This window comes from Falco peregrinus, chromosome 9 (assembly GCF_023634155.1).
Source record: "Falco peregrinus isolate bFalPer1 chromosome 9, bFalPer1.pri, whole genome shotgun sequence".
Lineage (NCBI taxonomy): Eukaryota > Metazoa > Chordata > Aves > Falconiformes > Falconidae > Falco > Falco peregrinus.
The window spans coordinates 38,366,295-38,389,798 of record NC_073729.1 but is presented as its reverse complement, the minus strand read 5'-3'; the positions used below and the strand labels follow the sequence as shown (position 1 = coordinate 38,389,798).

Sequence of the window (23,504 nt, the reverse complement as noted above, 5' to 3'; positions counted from 1 at the left end):
GGTGGTGGAGCACAGGAAAGGCTGTTCTGGAGTAGTGCTGTTGCTGAGCCCTGAGAACACTGTGTGTTACTTGGCACTTAAAACCCAGCATCACCATTTCCTTCTGTCTGGAAATGTCTGACTGGCTTTACAGTGTGAGGTCTGAGCACATGGCCTGCCCAGAGTGGTGCTGGGACTGGACTTGAGAGCCCTGTGGGGACCAGAACAAGAGTGAGAAATAAACTGGCTGATAGGAACGAGCTTGATTTGGGTAATACCAAGTAACGAACAAGCTGTGGTTTCAGTGGAGGGTCAGGAATGCTTGAGTGCAAGACCAGCACAAAAATTGGATGTTTAGCAGCAGAGGGAAGCAACTGGGAGCTTCTGCATGACCTCTTCAGAATGGCTTTTCCCACCAGTGAAATCTCCATGTGGTCTTGGCCAGAGGGATGATTAAACCGTTTAGCCTGACCTCAGGAGCTGGAGGAGAGCAGAACCCTCCAGTGCAGAGCAGCCACGTGGCAGGTGCTGCTGTGGCTTGCCAAGGAGCCTGAGGTACCACCCACGTTTGCAGAGAGCTGACCAGGCAAGACAAGCTCTGGGCCTCCCTGATGTGCAGGAAGCAGCAGAAACCTCCAGCCTTTGCTATAGCACATCCTGGGATTGTTTCTTCTCAGTCCCATATCTGCGTGACTACAAGGGGCAAGCGCAGCATGTGGGCAGCCCAGCTCGGAGCTCTGCTGTGATTCAGCACTGTCCTGCCTTCCAGAGGCCCAGCTGCTGAGGAAACAGCGTTTGCCCAGAGTTCATCAGGCTGATCCAGTGCTGGGGACAGGAGCCCTGGTGCCCACTGCAGGCCTCCAGCAGCCACCTGGGCTGCAGCTCTGGTCCTGTCATGGAGCTGCAAAATTTACACAGGTGTTGGGGACACGGTGACACTCTTTTCATCCTTGGTGTCACAAGACCAGATGGATGGGACAGGGTTGCTGAGGCACTTCTTTCCCCTTTGCACACATAGGCAGGAGAGGACATCCGCAGGACCCTGCCTTGGAGGCGGCTGCCCAGGGAAGCAACTCATCCCTCTTGGAAGACCCCAAACAATAGTGACCCTACCAGGAGTTGTTTCCACGTTCTGCATGTTATTTCAAGGTTGAAAATGTGTTTAATTTTCAGCTCCAGCCACGGGATCTCATTTTATCTTTGTCAGCCAGCCGGGCCTGCGTCCCTTTTCCCTTTGGTATGTTTACCAAGTGTAAATGCCCTCTGCAGTGATCTGGTTCCCCCACAGCCCTCCTCCTGATGCACTGAATGGGAAACAGCCCTTACAGATCAGATCATCAGGATTGTCTTCTGGTCCTTGATCATTTGGGAGTCTCTTGTTTGAACTCTTGTCCCAAATCATTTTGTTGTCCCCATAGGGTAAACGTCAGAGCTTGCTGTAGTGTCTAGGTAGGGCTCTAAGAGTTGTGCCCAGGACCAAGGTCACTTGCGTGCTTCTGTGCGATATTTTTATATGTCAAGGGGCCATGTTATCCTTTGGGCTCAGCGTTGCACTGAGAACTCTCAGCAGTTCAGTTTCTGTGGTGATCCCTGAGTTTTTCTTGGAGACGGAGCCTCCCATGCTCTGTGTTTACCATGTGCATTTCCCCCACCCTGGCTTGCCAGCCTGCAGCCAGGAGCTTTGCAGCAGCCTCCTCCAGCTCCCCGGCTCTGCTGCCCTGTCTGGGCACCACAGCACCAGAGATGCCTTGTGGTGGTGCCTGGCCTGGCACACGGTGCCCATGGTGCTCACTGGCTGCCACTTGCTGTTACAGGCTTGTCAGCACCAGTGCCCAGAGGCAGGAAGGGGAAGAAGACGAAGAACCAGATGCTGCTTCCTGAGATAAAGAACGCGGACTGGCTTGCCACCTGCAACCCTGAGGTCGTCCTGCATGATGACAGCTACAAGAAGCACCTCAAACAGCACTGCAACAAGTGAGTGCAGGAGCCCACGCCAGCTCATGGACACCGTGGGCTGAGGGCTTTTAGCATGAGGAGGGTGGGAGGGAGCTGCAAAGGGCTCACAACCCACGCAGGATCACTGTGCTCCAGCTGCTGCACCACTCTCAGAAGCTCCTTCAGTTAATGGGAGCCATGTCCTGACAGCAAATCTCCAGCCACAGGGCCCCAGCAGATTGCAGGGCTGGGCACTGTGGTGTGATGCCACGTGGCCAGTGCCCATCCTGCTTTGAGAAGGTGGGCCCTCCCACGTGGGGAAACACAGCGTCGAGCAGGTTTCCCTGGCCTTGCTGACTCTCAGAGCATCCCCCTGCAAACACTCTAGCAAGAGCTGTTGGGCCAGACCCTAGGCTGGCATCTGAGCACTTGCATGCTAGCATATGTTCCTCTTTGCTGCCCCGGGACAGGGTTCTGCTGCGGGTGCGAATGCTCTACTACCTGAAGGCTGAAGTGCTGGGGGAGGCTGCAGACAAAGCCTTCGAGGGAACCCCTGCCAGGTAGGGACCTTATGGTGAACCCCTGCACTGCTTCTCGGGGAGGTGGTGGCAGTGCTCAAGCACTTCCACAGCCATCCAGCCCAGCCACGTCTGGGCTCGCTGCAGCTGTGGGTGAATCAGACCCCATGGTTAAATCCCCAGACCTTGCTCAGGCAAAACTTCATCCTTAGATGGCAGCTCTGCTTGAGCAGGGACTGCAGCCATGGCAGCCCTGTTGGAGCAGCTCTGAGGCTGCAGTGCCAGTCTGGGGCGTGCTGAGGCCACTCAGGGAGACCCTGCAGCCTGCATGGCCTCTAATCGAAAGTGGGAGCCCACAGAGACTGGGGGCCAGGCCTCAGAGCAGAGCATGCTCCATTGCTGTGGCCTGCCGTCCCTTTCCAGCACAGAGGACAAGGGGACCAACAGGCTCTGTTAATGCCACTGAGCCCACAGCCTGTAAAGACTCGGCTCTCAGTGCTTCAGAGAAGTGTGTGATATGCCAAGGAGTAGGGGCTGCTGCCTTCCCCAGCACAGCTCCATCAGCGTGAGCCTGTACAGAGGGGATGTTGCAGCCCACCCCACCAGACCTGCTATTCTTCTGGGGCTGGTAGGTTTCAGCTGGTTTCCCCCAAGAGATGCTGTTCAGATCAGATAGAATCTCCAGTCCTTTGCTGTTGCTTGGGTGGGAGAGGAGAGGAGCTGTGCAGCCTCCCCATCTCCTAGAGAAAGAGGATGGGAAAGGCAGTGGGTTGCAGTAGAGCCAAGGCTCCAGCTCTCTGAGGCCAGGGAGGCGTGCATGCCAGGCCATGGTGGGGCCCTAGGCCAGCCTTGCATTCATTAATTGTCCCCATGCCAGCGAGTGATGGCTCCTGTCTCCCCCCTGCCCCTGCTCAGCAGTGCCCAGTGTGCTCCAGTGTCTGGTGAGGCTGGGAGAGGGGCATTCATACCTTGTCTGCCACAGGGAGCTGGATGTTCTGCTGCCAGACATTGACTACGTGGAGATCCCGGTGGACTGGTGGAATGCCGAAGCTGATAAATCCCTGCTTATTGGCGTCTTCAAGCATGGTGTGTACCCAGCTTGTCTGGTGGGTGCTAGTGCACGAGAGGGACCCAAATGGAGCATCTGGCCAGAGCTTCAGTACCTGTAGGGGATGTCACGTCAGTGCAAGGGGAGCAGAGCTGCAGCCATGCACCACAGCCACACAGTGCTAAGGCAGCTCTCCCCAGGTGCTGGCAGCTGCGCTGCTGCCAGCTCATTTGGGTGGTGGAATAGGCGCACTGCGGTGCCCAGGGTGGCCGTGCCTGGACTTGTGGCAGACTCCTCTAGTTTGCCAGGAGCAGCATGCAATTGCCACCTGAGGGTGAGGAGGAAGGCACAGAGCCTGTCTGGGCATCCTCAGCCTTGTCATGAAGTCCTGCTGTGGCTTCCAGGAGGCGTGGGGCTGTTTGCTTCCAGCTGCAGCCTGCCACAGATGCAGTGCGCAGTTCCGTGCACCCAGCCTATGTGCACCCAGCCTACGGAGCAGGGCTGCCTGGTAGGATGGAAAGACTGACCTCTCTGCCTGCTGCCCAGGGGCTGCAAAGCAATTAGCAGCTTTTGGGAAAGTGCTCTGAATTTCTGAGGGTGAGAATTGCTCTCACAGCAGCACAAAGAGTGAGAGCCAGGTGGGGAGCTGTGTCTCACAGAGCAGGAGGTTTGCCTGAACCAGGCTCAGGCCTGGCTTTTTGTTGTCTTTCTTCTTGATGGCCTGTGGTGGCTGGCAGGTTACGAGAGGTACAATGCCATGAGGGCAGACCCGGCGCTGTGCTTTCTGGAGAAGGTGGGCATGCCAGACGAGAAGCTGCTTTCTGCAGAGCAGGGTGTCAGCGATGGAGCCCAGGATGCTGCTGAAAGGTGGGTAGGGGATGGAGCCAAGCTCTCCAGGGGGGCTGTCTGGCTCACTCTTGGGGGCCATGCTGGCAGTGAGGCAGTGCTGTGGAGTGGGCTATGCGCAGGGAGGAGGAAGGAAGCACAGTGCATCTGAGCACAGCGGGCAGGGGAGAAAGTAGTGGGGAGCTGGCTCCCCAGTGTGAGGTGTGGGGGGGTGGCACGAGCACCAGTTCTCCCACAGCCAAGAGGGCTGTGCTGCCACTACCAGGGACTAATTCACTCTCTTACCCAGGGGCAGCATGGAAAAGGAAGACAGCAGTGGAGAAAAGCTGGAGGGGCTGCCAAAGCAGGAGGTGAGTGGGACTCACAGTGGTCCATGCACCATCTGCTCTTGCCAGGCCTGTCTTGCTGCCCTGCAGTGCAGGCTTGGCTCTGTCAGCTCTGCTGCGGGGCATGGGGGAACCAGCGGTACCAGTGACCCTGCTGTGTGGCGGCTTTGCCATTCCATGCATGGGCTCTGCCTCGTGCTGTCTGCATTGTCTCTGCTTGCTGGAGCACAGCTTCTGCTGTTGCTGCTGTGTTCTTCATGTGGACCTGGGCAGCATCCACCTCGTGGGAGCTGAGGGATATTGAGGGCTGGGGATGGCCAGGGGTGCTGGCTGTCACACTGTGCTTCAGGAGCCACGTGGGACCCTGGCAAAGGATTTGGGGATGTCCCAAAAGAAATAGTCCTAGGGGAGAGGAAGAGAGTGAACAAGACTGCATGGGAGGGTGCAGGGTTCGTCTGAGCAGCAGAGGCTGTCACACTGCTGCTGTCTGCACAGCGGCACTGCAGCCTGTGTCACTGTGGTGGACCCCCTCCTCCAAGCCAAAAAAGGACAGCGCTGCCCCTCTGAGCCGTCATCTCCCCTGTCTGTGCTGCTCGGATCCCGTGTGCTGAGGGCAGCCAGCAACTGCAGCCCGAGGACACAGAGCATGCAGCCCTGCCCATCCTGCCACCTTGTACCCTGCCAGGGCTGGGTGGGCTGTGGGTACAGGAGGTTCTGTGGGACTGGAGAGCCCTCTCTGATGGTTTCTTTCTGCAGGACGTTGTGGCAGCTGGGGTGGGCGAAGCCAGTGAGAAGCGGGACGAGCCAGTGGCAGGTGAGGCTGTGTCAACTGTAGCGTGGACCATGGCTTCCCAGCAGCAGGCACGGCGCAGCTGGAGCCAGAGCGGCGAGGCCAGTGCTGTGGGGTGGGAGGGACACTCTGCTGGGTTGAGGGGGATGAGCCGCTCTCTATGGGGGGGTGAGGTACCTTAACCCAGGCAGACTTTGGTCAGGGCACCCCCATGCAGAGTCACATGTGGCCCAGAGATGGGCCCTATGGCAGGACAGCCAGTGAAAAAGTTTCCAGCCAAAGGCAGCCAGGGGTGACTAGAAGCCATTAGCCTGCCCTTGTCCATGCAGCTGCCTTCATGAGATGAGTGTGCAGGGTCTCTACAATGGGCAGTGCTGGTGGATGCCATGGGCTGGCTGGCCCTGCTGCTGAATGGGGAGGTGCAGTCCTCCCCCCTGCATGGCCTAGCCCAGTGCCATCATTCTGCCCTGGTACTGCCTCTGGGCTCTCTCTAAAGGAAGCTCAGAAATGGTGAGGCTGTGAATCAGCAGCTTTTGAGGTGCAGAGACCCAGGGATGGTCAGCACAGCTACCCGCTCATGACTGTGATCCCTCATGTACCCCATGGGAGGGGGAAGGCAGGAGAGAGCTCTCGGAGGCAGCCAGAGGGATGCAGGAATCTGTGGCTTTGAGTGTGCATTAAATACTAATGTCCTTGCTGATGTTTGAAGCCCAGGATGGCTCCGACTCAGACAGATCCTGCTGGCCTGTCTCATCTGCTCTCACAGCCAGACTGCGGAGGCTTGTCACCGTCTACCAGCGCTGCAATCGCAAAGAGCTGCCTCCTCGTGCCGAGATGCTCATGCCTGGTAACCATGGATACTGGCTGCAGGACGAGATGTTCAGGAGAGCCTCTGAGATGGACTCGGTGAACAAAGAAATGCAGAAGAGGTAACACAGCAGAGCATCCTTTCCAAAGCTCATTTAGGCCAGTTGAAATCCCTGCCCTCCTGGATTTACCCAGGTAGATGCCACCATGGCTGTCTGGGTAGCCAGCTGCCCATGCACCTCTGCATGGTGGGAACACTGCTCCCAGCCGTGAGGGAGCCTGGTGGCTCAGGCAGCCAACCCAGCCAGGGAGCAGCCTTCACTGTAGTTTGTGGGTAGCAGCTGGTGACATGGTGAAAGGAAGCAAGGAGACAGCTCTTTAGGGTCAAATCCAGTGTCTGCTGGGCCAGGGATCACCCCCCAGCCCCAGCAGAGTGGGTGCTGCTGAGCAGTGTTGTGCACTGTAGATGAGGGCTGATGGATGAGTCCTGTCACAGCCCATGTGCATTAGCCTTTCTGACCCTCATGACTCTTATGCCTCTGCATTAGCCTCCTGCTCGTGACCTCAGGAGCCCAGTGGTGGCATATCCTGGTTGCAGTGTGCTCCCATTTCATTTCCATCCCAGTAAGTGAAAGGACATTGAGGCCATCCTGGCACTTTGAGTGGCTCTCTGCAGAAACCGGGGAGGGCATGCAGCAGGGTGATGCTGCCTTCTTCAATTCCAGTTCCCAGTATGCAGCCCTGGGACTTCCTGAACCTCAAGGACTCTCTGCGGTCAGTAGTCCTCAATGGCTTTTGTCTCCTGTGAACCTGTCCCCATTGAAGGAACCCACATAACTGCTTGGTATCAGTGCTGCCCTGCATTCTCTGTTCACGGCCTCCTTGTATGGAAGCTGCTCCAGCCCACTGATATTCCTTCTCCCTCTGGACCCCTTCCAGTTGTACCGTCCCCTGTTCAAGGTGGGGGCATGTTGTGCTGTGAGCACCACAGCGGCCTGGTATTTCCTGCTCTTTAATTCTGTGGGCATTGGGGTTTTTTGGGTCTCCTTGCAGGAGTGTCTTGAGCAGTTTCCCACCAGTCTTTAACTTGAGGCCTTTCAACAAACTCCCTGCTGGGCTCCTTGGTTTGGATCATTGATTTTTTTATTAACTTTCTTCTTGTTACTCTCCTTTTTGGAATCACATATCACTTGCAGAGGACTCAGGCCCCTGGGAGCAGGGATGGACATGCTGGTCTATGTATTTTGGTCAGCTGGGGAGTGCTGTGGGTGCTGTCACCCTGTCTGCTCTCCCTTGACATGTCTGAGCTGCTTGCTGGTGCTGGCTCAGAGCTGCAATTCAGAGGAGCCGAGATTTGACTTTAAGCTTTCTTTCGCCCACAGCACTCATCTTTCTGTGCTGTCACCTGCTCCTGTGCTTGCCCTGCCATTTGCACCCTGGTCTGTTCTCTGTGACCTGTTTCTCTGCTCTCTGTTTGCCGAGGGCTGTATTTGCCCAAGATGCTTTTCATCTTCTCTGTCCTAGATCATTCCTTTGAGTGATACCCATGAGGTGAAAGCTCAGAGGGTCCAAGCCAGAATGGAAGTTGTGCTCGAACAGTGCTGTAACTGAAAGCCCCCATCACCATGGCTGCTTTCCTTCAGTGGGGAAGGGGTGACACTGACCCCTGGGCACCCAGGAGTCCACAGGAGTCAGTAGGGTGGATAGTGTTTGTTACTGGGACCCTTAGGCAACAAACCCCAGTCCCAGTTTCCCTCTGGAAGAAAGCTCTGCCTGCAGGACCTTCCTTTCTAATTCCTGGTACTAATTTCAACTCTCCGTTGGCCTTTCCATGGAGGTGATGATACAACTTGCAGGAAGCAAGTAGGTGAGATGGGTTTGTGCCTCCATAGAAGCTGCTGGAGCCTGCGCTCTCTTGGCAGCACAGCCAGGAGCTGCATCTCGTGTTTTTTTCAAACAGTCAAGAGTGATTTTTTGACAGTGAGCCAAGAGCCAGAGTACCCATGGCCTTTGCTTCTCACTATGTGCCTTAAGGCAGAGGATCTCGGGTTGTGGTGATCTCCCTGGTGTGCTCCTCCTGGCAGCTCCCCCAAAACTCTTGGGCAGTAACTAGATGGTCATCTTGGAGCCTCCGCCTGGTGCCTTGCCAATGCTGGGACCAGAATGTGTCTCAGTCGTGTTCATGTCTCCTCCCCGTCCCACAGGTGGACCAGGAGGGAACAGGCAGATTTCTACCGCACTGTCTCCTCCTTTGGGGTTATCTATGACCAGGAGAAAAAGGTCTTTGACTGGGCCCAGTTCCGAGCGATCTCTCGACTGGAGAAGAAGACAGATGAGAGCCTGGAGAAGTACTTTTACAGCTTTGTGGCCATGTGCAAGAATGTCTGTGGTCTCCCACTGTGGAAAGAGGATGGTGAGTGGAAACTGCATGGCCTGTGGAGGGGTAATGGTAGGTCCATGTAGCCATAGGTTAGAAAAGGTCCCACTGCTCTTGTGGAGCAGGAGAGCAAGGGCAGAGTTTCAGAGACAGAGGCAGCAAGATGGCAGGCAGAAGGCTTGCAGAAGCCATGTGCATTTCTGGCTGCCTTGTCACCCATTGTGTACCGCCTCCCCAGCACAATGGGAAGGTAGGGCAGCCCTGTGGGTTCCAGCCCCTGCTCTCACAGGTCTCACAGAGCTCTCCCATGAAATCACAACCAATTTTATACAAGACGGCAACCTCTAGATGTGAGGGAGGAGAAGTAGAGAAGCAGCAGATCACATCTCCTCCACACTGGAGCTTGGGATTGTTTGGGTGATATGTATAGCTGCTTTCTTTCCGAACATCTCTCTGCTGGCACTGGACAGAGTCTGCACAGTGCCCCTGCTGTGGCATAGCTGACCAGAGAGCTCTGCTACAGGGTAGAGGGAGTCTGAACCCACTGCAGGAGGCTTGGGAAGCCTGACCAACAGACAGGGCATCCATTTTGTCAGAGTGCCCTGCAGAGCCCCAGTGCATTGGCATCATGCAGGACATGGCAGATGAAAATCTGCTTTGGGGCTATTTAAGCACAAGGTGATTTGCTTCTGACAGAAGCAGAAAGGATTTTGTCTCATATCTGTCAGGAGGTCCGGTCTCAGGTGCAGTTCCTTGCATGTGTGTATTAATGCCTTAGGTGGGTGTTCCTCATCAAAAGAGCTGTGTGAGTTGAAGGACTCCCTTCCCTGAGAAGCTGCTGAAGGGCTACCAGAGGCTCAGACCCCAGGGAGCTGCTGTGCCAGCAGGTCCAGGCAGCTCCAGCACCGGTGGCACTGGTGGAGCAGAGTTCAGACAAGACTCTGAAATCCTCTGCAGCTGAGTGCCGCTCTTGATCCAGCTGCTAAAGTTGAGGGATTTTACTCCCGTGTGTCTGTTTAGTCATTTAGGCAAATTAATGGAAAGTGGTGAGACTGGGAAAAGTAGCCTCAGCAGTGGCTACAAGCACTCCCCCCACTTCACGTGCAGTCTGAGCAAGAGTTAAGACTCATCTTAACTCATCACTGCCTCTGAGAACATCAGTCTGTATAATGGGGCCCTGGCTTTTCTGTCCCTGCTGTAGGTCCCCCAGACCCCGACATCTACGTGGAGCCCATCACGGAGGAACGTGCTGCCAGAACCCTCTACCGTATCGAACTTCTGCGAAAGGTGCGCGAGCAGGTGCTCAAGTGTCCGCAGCTCCATGAGCGGCTCAAGCTGTGTCGGCCAAGCCTCTACCTGCCGGTGTGGTGGGAGTGTGGCAAACATGATCGGGACCTGCTGATCGGCACCGCCAAGCATGGCCTGAATCGCACCGACTACTACATCATGAATGACCCCCAGCTGTCTTTTTTAGATGCATACAGGAACTATGCCCAGCATAAAAGAACGGGGCTCCCAGGCCCAGAAACTCTGTGCTGCCTTTACCAGACTAACTCCAAACTCTACAGTTCCCCTTTGTACAGCCAGGTGGACCAGGCTTGCGAACCCCTGGAGAATGAAGCCGAGAGTCAGATCAAGCTAGAAACCATAGACAACGCTATGTCTCAGGCTGGGGGCAGTCCGCCAGATGCAAACTGTGACAGATTCATGTCTAAAGTCCAGGACATCATTTCCAGTAACTTTGATGAGAGCTCTCTGCCAGACTCATTGGTGTGCATGATGTACGATGAGAAGGCCTGTAACAGCGAGCAGAGCTCCCTTGCCCGAGACAGCCCAAGTTGCACAGACGTTGGAAGCAGCATTGCTAAACTCTCTGAGGGCAAGCTAGAGGGGGATGAGGATCCATCCAGCTGTGATGCAGACGCCATGAAAGAGGCTCCCTTCCTAGAGGGTCTGCAGGTGGGTTGTGACCAAATGGACAGTCAGAATGAGGAAGCTGAGCCTTCACCTTCTACCCCTGAAAGCGACCCTTCGCAGAGCATCCCAGCAGAGCTCTGTGAAGCCTTGCAGCAGAAGAGAGACCTCGCCAGCCCTGAGACAGTGCTGCCTGAGCATGGTGCCGTGGAAGGGGTCATAAGCATGGGGCTCTACAGTCCCAGTCTTCATAATTATGAAATAAAGGTTCCTCCTGAGCAGAGGTTCATCAATCTGCTGCAGGAGAAAGGAATAGAGGCAAAGTCAGGGCCAAGTCAGAGCCACAGCGAGGAAGATGAGGAGGAAGAAGATGACGATGATAACTCTGAGGCAGCAGCAGATGTTGTGGAAGGCTTGAGCGGTCCTGAAACCAGGGCTGGTTGTGATCCCGAGGCTAATGAACCAGGGGGCGAGGAGCAGAGCTCTGGCCTCCCCACACCTGAGGACACTTGCGCAGAAGACATGAATGGAGAGAGAGAGTCCCTGGAGCTGGCGACACCCAAAGGGCTGCGGGAGCCTGGGCCAGAGGGCAGGGAGGACCATGGCCTGGATGAGGAGAGCACCCTGCAGCACTCACCGGCTCAGGCTCAGAGCCAGGCTTTCAGCCTGCCTGCACCTCTGCTGGGGGCCCCAGGAGCAAAGCCCACCCGTGCCAGGGGGGAGGCCTGGGGCCGGGGGGCTGAGGGGCAGCCAGGCTGCAGAGAGGCCCTGCACCCTGAGCCCCAGGGGATGAAGCAAGAAGAGTGTGAGAACAGAGATGAGGGGGAGAAAGCCAGCAGTAACCAGTGTCAAGGTATGGTCCTGAGAGCTCCCTGTGGTTGACAGTCACCTCTGGCTGGCGTGGGAGGGACCTGGTGTCCTGCCTGCAGAGCCCCTGGAGCCACCTCCCTGTAGAGACAGGAGCTGGGGTCCCTGTAGCTGATGCGATTGCAGAACAAAGTGTTGGTGGCTGTGTTTGACAGCAGGACTAGTCTGAACCCCCGACCCTGAGCCCCAGCTGCCCTTCTGCTGTGAGCATCCCATGGAATGCAGGATGCCCTTCCCTTCCTGGCACAGGGCACTGCCTGGCAAGCAGCTCCTTCTGGAAACGCATGTGCCCTCCTCTACACCTGCCCAGGCTATGGGGACAGTCAGGGGTGGGGGCCACTGCAACACAGGATCCCCAGGCTCAGCCCAGGGGAGAGCTGGCCTTCTGTGAGCAGTGTGGACCACCTGCTGTGACCCAGGGCTCCTGTGTTTCTGGGAGTGGCTGGCTGAGGAATGGGACCCTTGTGGAGACAGCAGGGCCTGGGGTGGGAGGGTCAGGGGAGTTACTCCTGGCTTGAGAGGGCAAGAGAGGCAGGGTGGTGATGGGCTCTGTTCTCTGTCGCTTTCTCAGATGGTCCAGAGAAGTACTTGGAGGAAGAGAGCAAGAGTTCTGCTTCTGTCCTGCCTGGGGAGATTGATGACCTTCAGGATGCCCGGGCACCAACCATAGCCCAGCTGCTGCAGGAAAAGACGCTTTACTCCTTCTCTGAGTGGCCTAAGGTGAGTTTAACACTATTTGTACTGCAAGTGTTACTGTGTAGTTGTGAACAGCAGTGGCTCACACAGCCCCAGCCCTGCCTCCTGGTCCTTCACACACGCCTCCCCATGGATGCTTTAATTGGGGTGCTCTTCCCAAGCACCTGTGCTGTGGACATGCCTACCCCAAAGCAGTTCCCCACCAAGCTGAAGTCATCAGGGCTGAGTTTGTCTTTGACTCGTGTATGTCATCTCAGGATTAGTCATTCGAGTCCCAGCTTGCCACCATCCAATTCTGTTTGCAGGACCGTGTGATCATCAACCGCATTGACAACATCTGCCATGCCATCCTGAAGGGCAAGTGGCCCTCTTCCAGCCAGCAGTTCGAGACACAAAGCCTGCTGACAGCTTCAACAGTAGCCAGCAGTGCTGGCAGCAGGAACAGCTTCGCCGAGTCAGAAGCCCCTGATCCCAGCTACAATAACGGGGTGTTAATCTCACAGGTACAAAAGGTGAGGGGGGGCCTCAGGCAGGGACAGGCTTGGGACTCTGGGGTGAAGCATTGCTCGGAAGTGCTCAGGAGTTTCCCAAGCAGAGCCTGAGTTTTCACTGCCTCTTGGTGCCACTTGTGGTGTACAACACGTGGCTTAAGCCACTTGGTCCCCGCCACTCGGGGCTCCTGATGAGGTCCCCATACTCTCAGCCCCCCACCAGCCCTGCTCCCCTCCTAGGAAGGCAGCTGTTCTGCAGCAGCTCTGTAGCATGTGTAGCTGTAGAGGTGCTTCCAGAGTCACCGCTGCAGCACCTGGAGTGGTGAGGGAGAAAAGGGGACACTGCCCTGGTGTCCTAAAGGAAAGGGTGCAGGAGAGGGAACTGCCCCATCAGTGACCAGCTCTCTCTCACCTCTCACCGTTGGACACAGTGCAGAGACAGAAGCTGCTGGCTTGGGACTCCAAGCCTGCCTGCCCAGCAGCTGGCAGAGCACCCAGGGTTATAGCACCTTGGGAGATTGAAGTGTGTGTGAGGGTGCTCCTGCACTGTCCCCACACAGGGAAAGAGAGGTGTGATGTGCCCAGGGAAAGGACATCCTTCAGGGCTGCTGTGTGCATGCAGAAGAGCCTGACCATTAGCTCAGTGTTGGTTTGAAGAGCTGTGGTCCCTGGGCACTGCGTGAGCAGCCTTAACCCTCTCCATGGCTTTGATATATGCAGGAAGGTTTCCTCACCCCTGCCATGGCAAAGGATGAGCGGAAGCACAGGAGGCCCTATGAATTCGAGATGGAGAGAGATACCAAACAGAGGAGCTTGGAGCAGCTAGCAGCAACCCATGTTCATCCTCCCATTGTGCTGAATGGCTGGCGTGACGCAGCGGTGGACTTGTCCAGAGCCTCTGATGGGTCCCCGGGGAACTCCTCTCCTTTCCCCCTGAACACAAATATGCCCAAACTGGGGACCGTGAACACCCTCCAGGGCTCCCTGGGCATGGACTTGTCTGGCATCCTCCAGGCAGGGTTAATCCATCCTGTCACAGGACAAATTGTAAATGGCAGCCTCCGAAGAGACGATGCTGCCATGAGGAGGAGACGGGGCAGGAGAAAAAATGTAGAAGGGATGGACCTCATCTTCTTGAAGGAGAGGCCTCTTCCAGCCAGGCTGCAGGTGGGTTGATGCTCCCCCCATTTCACATGGCCCCAGTGGAGTCAGCATGATCTGTCTGATGGTCCAGCTCTCCCCTACAAGCTCTGTTGCCCATGACAATGTGGGACCTCCCCCCAGGACAGCTTGGCTTGTGCTGGAGCAGGCAGGAGCAGATACTACTTCAGGGAGGAAGGGAGGTTTCCCTCTGTCTTGCAGCACTCCACCTGAGTGTTTGAGTCCTGCTAAGCATTATCAAGAGCAGCTATCACACCTCAGAGGTTGTCTAGGGTTAGAGAACACGAGGAAGGATCCTGGACTGCACTGGAGCTGTGGGCAGGAGCCTGCTGCACCCTTTCTCCTTCTGCTCTGGGATCCACTCAAAGAAGAATGGGGCTCTGGGAGCAAGATCAGTCCCTCTTCACCACTTTTAGGAGTGATCTGGGGGGAAGTTGGTCCTCATGGTGATTAGGGTGTTTCCAGGTGAGTTCGGAAGCATCTCCCAGCTGTCTGTAATGTGTGTAATGTGGTGGTGGGTAGTGATTTAAGGAACAGCCACTGAGAATATGTGGATTAATCTGTGTGATGGGAGCAGACGACCTGCTTTGGGAGCTCTGCTTATCTGGGTGCCTGTGCATCACCACATGCTGCTGATGGGCTCTCCCTTCTCCTCCCTCGGGCTCTCCCTTCTCCTCCCTCCACTTCAGGATGTTCAGGAAGACCAGCCACAGCCCTCTCAGAACAGTCCCCTCCCTGATGGGCCGGTTGCTGCTACCTCAACTCCACAGCCAGTCCCAGCTGCAGGCAGCCAAGCAGAGAAGGCTGTCCCGAATAAGAGTCTCCTCGACTGGCTCCGTCAGCAGTCTGACTACACAGTTGACGTTCCCGGCTTTGGCACAGTAAGGGTGGCCTTTGGTGTGCACACACACGCGCGTGTGTGTGTGTGCGCACGTGCGCGCAGGTGTGTGTATGTGCACGCGCCCGTGTCAGCCTTGTGTATTGCCCTTTGTGTTAGATTTTCTGCAGCTGCTTTTGAATTCAGGCCTTCCACAAAGTGTTTCAAAATGCAACCTTTTCCCCTGTACCATGGCTTGTGGTGTTCATCAGGGCTCTGTGGAAGGTTCGTTACACGTCTGGGAGGTGAGCACAGTTCCCTGTACAGCAGTGAAAGGCACTTGCTGAGCTTGACTTGCTGAGCAGGAGGGTCCTCCTGCCCCAAGATCCAGTCTCCAGCTCCAGTGCATCCATCTGCCCAGTGCACAATGAGTCCAGTGTCTTCCAGAAGCACCAGGGATGGGGAGAAAAATGGGAAAAAGGATTTGGGATGCTCGGGGTCTGCCTGTGTTGCTCCCTTTCACCTGAGGGCATTTTAGGCAGTGCTGTTGTATTAAATAAGGTCCCCAGGCAAGAGGAAACCACCTCGCTTTAAAAACTGGACTGAGGCAGCTGTGCTGCAGCCACTGCAAAGGCCTTGGCTGCACGGCCATGGGTGCTGTCAGAAAGCAGATTGGCAGAGTTGGGGGGCAAAGTCTGTCTGATTCTTCTTGCCATCTCGTAAGCATCCACTTCTTGGTTTCACAGGTTGGTTTGCTTCAGGTTTCAGCTTATTTAGCATATTAGACCATGTGGTAGGCAGAGCGTGGGGTGTAAAACAGGGCAGGAAGAAATGTGGTAATTACATGACTACATCTTGGTCCTGGAGGACTGCGTGCCTGAGGCAGGGATTCCCTGGAGCTTGGAGTACAGGCAAGGCACTAGTGTTCTGGAGCTTGTTAAGAGATGAAAGATGAGGAGACCAGCATTTGCTCAGGCAGGATGGCCCTTGCTTTTCAAAATCCAGAGATACATGCAGCTCTGCATGCAAGGCCAGACTCCCAGGAGCACTCCAAGAAGCAGTCAGATGATGGAGCAGGTGCCTTCCCACTCCTTCCCATTGCCCCTGACTTTGTGGGGGCTTGCTGGAGCTTGCCTAGTCTGGCCATGCTGCTGGTGAACCTCTTGCTCCCAGTAGGCCCCCAGTGCCCTAGCCACCCTGCAGGATCTCCCCTGTCAGGGCAGGTGTCCTCTCTCCAGGTGGGATAGATTGAAAGCTGCTTTGGGGTGCAGCAGCAGCTCAGCTTTTTGAAGGACAGACCATGCTCAGGGTCTTTGACTCTCAGGAATTGGAGCCTGCAGTAGCTCATTATAATGCTACATCCCTGCAGGCACGTTGACACCCGGACTTGGTGCACACGGTGGGTGTGCAGGAGCTCAACTCTGTAGGTTGCGGTCCTGAAGGGCTCTGATCCCAAAGAAACATGGTGCAGCAGCTCTGCGGTGGGAACAGCTGAAATAGGAGTGAAAGAAAGCACAAATGAGCTGGCAAGAAGCGGGTAGCCATATCAAACTGACAGGAGATGGCACATACAGACCTGTTACCTCTCTTTCCTAGTTGTAATTAGCACCTCATTTACAGATGTACATACAGATGAAATGGCAGCAAGTATTGCAGTTTTAGGACTGGAGGGGAATTAGAGAGGGCTGGAGCAGTCTAAGTGGGATACACTGAAAACCCCTTTATACCTACAAAATCAGGTTGTGCTCATTTGAGAGCTGGTCCTGTGGCAGACCAGCATGTGCCGCTCGTGCTGCTCCCGCCCAAGTCTGCAGGGACCCTCTGTCCCTCAGGAGCTCATCTGTGCCACTCCCTGCAGGGCTTGTAGCCGTCCAGGCTCACTAAGCCATCTAGTCTCATTAACATTGTCTTGTTTGCACTCCAGAATTTCTCAGACAAGCCCAAGCAGAGGAGGCAGCGCTGCAAGGACCCCAGCAAATTGGACATTAACTCACTCACGGGAGAGGAACGAGTGCCTGTGGTACATAAGGGTACCGGACGGCGGGTAAGCAATGGCCTGTTCTGTGCTCTGCCCTTGGTGTCTTGAAATGCTTAGCAGACCCTGAGCTCACCTGGGGGGAAATTTAAGCCAGAGAAGCCTATGGATGGGAGAAAAGCCTGGAACGCGGGCGTCACTGATCTATGCCTTCCTGTGACGCATGTGTGCCCAGGGGGACACAGACCTGTGGAATAAGTGTTTTTTCTCTGTGAAGTAAGGACAGTCTGAGTGTTCACCCTCGCCAGGGTATACAGACCCCACAGTGGCAAAGGGATTCATCCTTTGGCTTTAAAGCCGCCATCAGCACAGCTTTGGCTGGTGCTTCCTGTTCCTGGTTTGTTTGTTTCCCTTGAATTCACTGCAGTATGCCACAGATTCTAATATTGCCAGACAGATATTTTTGTTTTATTCCTCCTTATGAGGTGCAGGCAGAACATACCAATACCCAGGCAGGTGCTGGGCACGCAGGAATTAGAGGATTTGAAGGGCTTTTTCTTGCTTACTGAGCAAGGAGCACAGATTTACTTGTCTGCAGTTTAATCTGCATGTGCACTGATGTTCAACTCTCTGAATGAGAAGGGACATTCAGGGATACTTTCCACTGAAGTCCAGTTCTTAAACACACCCAGGACTGCACCAGGTCAGAAGGTGATGTGACATTAATCTTATCTAAAACCAAAGCTAAAGAGTAAGGCAGAAAGAGGCTGTTTCAGCCACGTCTGTGTTTCCTTCTGTTACATGCACGATGGCTGTTGGAGACCTGGGTGAATTGGTGGGTTTGTCCGGTTCTGAGCACGGCTTTCACAGAAGCTTTGTCCCTATCACTTGTTCATGGGGAGGGCGATGGGGCAGGCCACAGAGGCTGAACTTGCCTTTTCTCCCTGAGCTGTGTCTGGAGGCAGCAGGTGCATACAGAGTCCTGCAAAGATGTGTAGCAAGGGAAGAGTCTTTGCCCTAGCCAAACTGCAGCCCAAAGCAAGGAGCTAGGGGAAGTGTATTCATATTTCTTGTATTATTTTACATAACTCTTTCTGCAATAGAGGTCATCCTTCTGCTGTGTTTTATAGTTAGGGGGAGCCACGGCACCAGCATTGAAGGAATTGCCAAGGTGGCTTGATGCAAACTTGGAGTATGCTGTTGCAGCTGACTGGGCTGACATTGTTAAGCTTTCAGTAAGTTAGAGCTTTTGGAGAAATCTGTATCATGTCATCTTTTCTTTCCCCTCCCCATCCCCACAACCTTTCTCCAGTGAGGATCCGGGAGCTGCGAGGCAGGACCTCAGCTGCGCACATGGGAGGGGGTAGCTGCAGGGCCAGCAGCACTGGGGGCGCTTGCGCAGCAGAGAGTGCGGTTGGGTGCGTGCCACAGCCCAGCGGTGCGGCCAGGGGAAGGAGAGAAGGAGGTCAGCGCCCTGGGAATAGGGCTCAGCAGCTCAGAGTGACTGTCCAGAAAGCCTTGGAACTCTTGGAAATAACAGGGGCAAGGGAAACACCCTAGGAGTGGTAATCCACCTTGGGTGCTGAATGGCAGGGAGTGGACAAAGCACATTTCTTGTGGGTCAAATTTTAAAAAATACCCTCAGCTGAGGCTTTTCATCAGTACCTGCAAACTCTGCCTGTTGCAGCCCTAGGCCTGCCTGCTAAATGCCCTGCAGGTCACCAGGCCTGAAGGCTCGAACACTGCTGGCAGGGAGAGGGGCAGGACGGAGCCTTGCCTCTCTGTGTTCATTCATCCTGTTTGTCACGCCACTCCCTGCCCCGGTGCGTGGCAGAGCCTACAGAGGAGAACCTTTCTCCTCCGGCACACGGCTGCTGCCAGATCGCCCTTCCCTACCCTGCGGGCTGGCATTACCCAGGCTTCTCCCTGCCGCCCCTCTTGCCTGCTCCCCTGTTTTTGTGGCTGCAGTGGTTTGTGTGATGCCCTTGCAGCAGGCTGGAGGGGGAATCAATTGGCTGAGAGGTTTGTACCGCTCTCAAATTTGCTTTTAATTAGCACTGGAGATTTGGCATGATCTGTTCCACTCCCCCCAGAAACAGCTCCAGGTCTGGGCTGGTGTCAGCGCCCGTCTGGGCAGACAGCACCCATGCGAGCTGGCAGCTCTTCCTTGCCTTTGTTTGCAGGGGGTGGTCTCTTTGCTGGTAGGAATAGCTGTGTGCCTGGCCACTGCCCTGGGCACCCGCCCATGCGCCCTGGTTTGGTGGCTGCATGCCCGTTAGCGTTCACACCACCGAGCTGCATCAGCACTTTGCTTTTGGCAAGTGTGCATCGGTCCTGGCACGTGCATGTGGAGGGGTGTCTGGCTGCTCTGGGCGCTTGGGCAGGCAGGAGCATGGGGTCAGCTGCCCCACAGAGCCCAGGCGCAGTCACGACCCCATTCAGGTTCTCCCACGTGACAGTGGGAACAGAGCAGAAGATTCTCCCTCTTTGGTAATAGCTGTGCCGTGCAGACCACCAGGCTCATCGGATTCAAGTTTCTGCACTGCAGGTGTCAATGGGAAATACTTTTCCTACCCAAATCTATTATTGGAAATGATTCAAAGAGCAGTGATACTGAAACTCAAGGGAGCCACAAAGGGAAATGCTTAAATGTCTGTGATGAGGGTGTTGAAAAATGGAGTTTTAAACTGTGCAGTGGATTCCCCCTCACAGTGTGCTGTGTAACCGGACAGTCTTACCCAGTTGTGGCTGCTGGGTTGCGGTCCCGTAGCTGAATGCTCAGAAGAACCTTCCTGGTGTCTCAGCGAAGCTCTAACTGGGAGCTTCTCAGACAGCATGTTCACTCTCTGTGTGTGATCCCATGCGGCTTTGCTGTGCTGCAGAGCATTGAAAATTTGGCTCTTCACATCTAAAATACATGATTTTTTCACCTGCTGCTGAAGCCAGGATTAAAGCTGGGAGGGGAGCTAAGCTGGCATCTGACACAGAGCTGCCCTGGTGCTTCTCATGTTGCGAACAGCCGATGCTGAGGGCTCAGGTGAAAATGCAGGGGAAAAAAAAGTGCTTCCTCCTTTCCTCCCTGTGCGCTTTGGCTCTGCAGTATCATACCAGGGCAGAGCAAGGGTGTTTTGCATTTGGTAGCATCCCTTGGGGAAAAGTTGTGTGTACCTCTCAAATTCCATATCATGTAGGCAAATATTTCTGTGCGGACACCATCTGGGACGCAGATGCAAGCACAGAAAAGCCGTATTTCCTTTGATGCAGTAATAACTGTTAGGTGTTTTCTGTTGTGTGTGTTTCGTTTCCAGGGCTACTTACCAGAAAGCAAATTCAATCGCATCCTAACTGAGCCTGTGCTCCGAGATGCGGGGCCCCGCCGGAGGGGGAGAAGGCCCCGAAGCGAACTCATTAAAGGCCCCAGCGTTGTAGCAGATTCTTCTTCTGGAATGGGACCATTGTTCATGAACGGACTGATTGCTGGGATGGATCTAGTAGGACTTCAGAACATGAGAAACATGCAGGGGATCCCTCTGACTGGGCTGGTTGGATTTCCTGCTGGATTTGCAGCAGTGCCCGCCAGCGAGGATGTTAAAAGCACCCTGAGTATGCTGCCCATGATGCTGCCGGGCATGGCTACTGTACCACAGATGTTTGGCGTTGGAGGACTTCTCAACCCCCCCATGACAACTACTTGTACTGCTACTGCTCCAACTTCGCTAACAAGCACAACAAAAAGTGGTACAGCCAGCGCAGAGAAAGCTACTGAGGATAAACAGAGTAGCCAGGATCTGAAAAAAGAAACTCTCTCAGAAGATAAGCCTGGTCCTAGTTCGTTTTCTAATCAGACAGAATCTGCAATAACTACCAGTAGTCCTGTAGCTTTTAACCCATTTCTTATCCCAGGGATGTCTCCTGGACTGATCTATCCCTCAATGTTTCTTTCCCCTGGCATCGGCATGGCGCTACCCGGCATACAGCAAACCAGGCACTCGGAGGCAGCGAACCTGGAAAGCCAGAAGCGGAAGAGAAAGAAAGCAAAAGGGGAATTTGCAAACCCAGAGCCAGAAACTGTCTCGCTGCCAGAAAAAGAAGCTGCAAACAGTCAAAACTGTAGAGAGCAAACACCGCCTTTGTCGGCAGAGAAAGAGCAGAATGGACCAGCAGAGGAGGAACGCGAAGCAGCTCGCGATACCAATTAGAACTTTTGTTTCATTGAAAAAAAACCACACAAAAAGATTGTGGCTTGTGAGTTTCTTATCCCATAAACTCTTTGTTACTTACCCTCCCACCCCGCTCCGCCTTCATAAACCTGTGTTTCCATGAATAATATTATCTACCTAATTCCCTGTCAGAAAAAACTCTGGTGACATATTACATGTTAATAGTTGCAGGGTCTTGCCACTTTATTAGATAAACAGTGTTGTCTAGCTAGTATGGGAGGCACCAAATTCTCGTTCTGGTTCTGTTTTTCCAGTTGTTCATCCCAGCCGATGATAGCAAATCCAGTACTCAGTCACCCCCCCCAAAATTGCTCACTCCTTTGAGAAGAAAAAGCAGGGGGAAAAAAAAAAAAAAAAAAAAAAAAAAAAGCAAGAGCAAAAGAAAAAGTCTTTACCTCTTGGTCTACACGCAGACGAGGGTATTTCTGTCTATAATGACACTGAATGAAAAAGCCTGTATTTGGGGGTAAAAAGCACAGCTATAGTAAGTGCTAATGTGTATTTTTGATTTAAAGTATTTCCCTATTTTATCATGGTTACTAGAATAGTAGTATAGACAGACGTATATAACTAATGATTGAAAATGCATTTATTCATTTCTTTGAAAGGAAAAAGCATAACTGGTAGTGATATGATTTCTTTATCACCCCCACCTCAAAGGTTTGGAGACAAACTGCAGTGAGTGAAAGTATGACGTAGACATTCTTTTGTATTTTTTAAACCCAAAGTTTGGTTTTATGTTAAGTGGAGTTTAGTTGCCCTTTCTTCAATAGTTACAAGGACTTTTCAGCTTGAGCTGGAAAGGTTTTGCACATCTTGCATGACTTTTTTTGGGATTACTGTACATGTAGCTACCAGTTTCTTCATCATTCTGCTAGTCTTCAGTTCTGCTCTCTGGTGTTAGTTCTCATCTATGGTATTAGAAGTGCTGTAAAGGTATTTTTTTCCAGCCATGAACAGGCCACACTGATTTTAATGCTCTTATATGAACACTGAGGCTTTTTTAATTTTTGTGTTTTCCGCTCCTTACCCCAGAAGCAACGTCTTTTCAGCAAACAACGGAAAGGCTGTAAGCCGGCTTTCCTGTTTGGGGTAGTCCTCCAAGAAGGACCCCTGAGACTTTCAAAGCTTGAGCTCCTTTTTTTCTAGCGTTAGACTGTGAAGAGGTGACCTTGGCTGCTTCTTTCCATTCCATTTGCTGTTGAACAGTATTTCAGATTCCCCTCCAAATGGCAAATGATTTTTGACATCTGCATTTTAAAGAGACAGGTTTTAATGCTGTCAGTCCCCCAGCAGCTCTGGGTACTGAGACTCCTCTCCACAGGCAACTCTTCTTGTTTCTCCTTCCCCTCACTCCTCGTTTAATTCTTTTTTTCACTTGGGCTTGTTCTTATTTGCAGCTCATGGTTTGAGACTTGAAATAAACCCACAGTGGTGCAGCAGTGAGATGAAAGGCAGGCTGGTGAGGGAGTTGGGAGCGTGCTAGTAATCGGTTTCACATTTGGTTGTCACAATTTACTGTATTTTTTACTTATTTTCTGTTACAGTTTTGCTAATTTATCAGATGGTCCAAATGTTTTGACATAACTATTGCAGTTTGCATTATTTATTTATGATGCTTTTTGTCATTGTCTTTTATACATTTGGGATTATAAATTATGTACGTGTTAAAATTAGCATCTCAAAGAAGTCTGTTACCCATGGTCTAAAAAGCATTTGGTTTATATTTTTACGGACTTTATTCCCAGTTTACTGGATTGGATATTTTTTTTTTAAAAGTATGTAACCAATCATGATGCAACCACCCCCGATAATTAAATGTTCTATTTAATAACATCCTTGTAGCATAGATAACTGTATCCCTATCAACAGATTTCTTAGAAATGCTGCTATCTCTATTTAACTAACATTTTGTTCAGTTTTGCCTCCAGTGGAAGCAGAAAGGGTTTTTTCAGCTGTTAAATCCAAAATCAATATAATTTATTTATGTAAAAAAAAAAAATCACGATTGATATATTTTTGAACCTTTTAAGTACTAACTTTCTTTTTATTCAGTAGAAAAACATGTACTTGCCCTAAATCCTTAAAATACAAATGCTATAAAACTTCATATATCTTCAAAGCCTTACTGTGAATGGATGCAGAAATCTCTTCAGAGTCCACTTCTTGTTATGGGATGGTTTTTCCAGGGTTACGCGTGTAAGGAACAGGGTTGAAAGTGGAATTTATTTAATTAGCCAGCATGCTCTATACCTTGTTCTTCCTTATCAGACATGTATGCTATGTCTCTGGGTGTTTAGGCTTCTCTTTGACTGCTACTTTGTGACCCTTTTGCAACCCGATATACTCTGTGGATTATTTAGACTGTAAGGCGTAAGTGGCTTCTTCTTATTTTCCATCGTATCCAACACAAATGCCAAATTTTCACCGATTTTCATGGCTACTCACACAAACATACATCCTTCACCAAATGTGCTAACGAAATAAACTGTCTGTGCTCTTGAACATGGATAAAAAGAAAAAGATTTAAAAGTCAGATTTTTATTTTTTTAATTTAGTGACTAGATGATGCGTATCTTTCAGACTTGGCAGAGCCTTGCTACAGATGTATATAATTTTTTTTCAGCAAATATATGTGAATGTTTAATTCACCTGACTCAGTGATAAACGTTACTTGCCTTTTTCTCAGCACGGACCCGTTGAGGAGCTGCGGGACGCAGCGGGCTCCCCCCGGCCG

General features: G+C 52.9%; 1 protein-coding gene across 11 annotated transcripts in view; it reads left to right on the top strand.

The window, feature by feature from the left end:
• CHD6 (chromodomain helicase DNA binding protein 6) overlaps nucleotides 1-23,423 on the top strand; it is a 93,002-nt gene extending 69,579 nt beyond the window's left edge. For 5 of the 11 annotated variants that reach the window (XM_055813510.1, XM_055813507.1, XM_027783473.2 and 2 more), the window contains 16 exons: nucleotides 1,794-1,953; nucleotides 2,385-2,474; nucleotides 3,415-3,518; nucleotides 4,218-4,347; nucleotides 4,616-4,676; nucleotides 5,409-5,466; nucleotides 6,152-6,371; nucleotides 8,454-8,662; nucleotides 9,828-11,393; nucleotides 11,979-12,127; nucleotides 12,409-12,615; nucleotides 13,315-13,761; nucleotides 14,445-14,636; nucleotides 16,497-16,616; nucleotides 17,678-17,782; nucleotides 19,856-23,423. In XM_055813510.1, the coding sequence (XP_055669485.1) occupies nucleotides 1,794-1,953; nucleotides 2,385-2,474; nucleotides 3,415-3,518; nucleotides 4,218-4,347; nucleotides 4,616-4,676; nucleotides 5,409-5,466; nucleotides 6,152-6,371; nucleotides 8,454-8,662; nucleotides 9,828-11,393; nucleotides 11,979-12,127; nucleotides 12,409-12,615; nucleotides 13,315-13,761; nucleotides 14,445-14,636; nucleotides 16,497-16,616; nucleotides 17,678-17,782; nucleotides 19,856-20,746 (4,709 nt within the window). In that variant the 3' untranslated portion in view covers nucleotides 20,747-23,423. The remainder of the gene's footprint in view (nucleotides 1-1,793; nucleotides 1,954-2,384; nucleotides 2,475-3,414; nucleotides 3,519-4,217; nucleotides 4,348-4,615; nucleotides 4,677-5,408; nucleotides 5,467-6,151; nucleotides 6,372-8,453; nucleotides 8,663-9,827; nucleotides 11,394-11,978; nucleotides 12,128-12,408; nucleotides 12,616-13,314; nucleotides 13,762-14,444; nucleotides 14,637-16,496; nucleotides 16,617-17,677; nucleotides 17,783-19,855) is intronic. The other 6 variants (XM_055813508.1, XM_055813513.1, XM_055813505.1 and 3 more) reach the window with 5 other exon arrangements.
• Nucleotides 23,424-23,504: the final 81 nt, after the last annotated feature.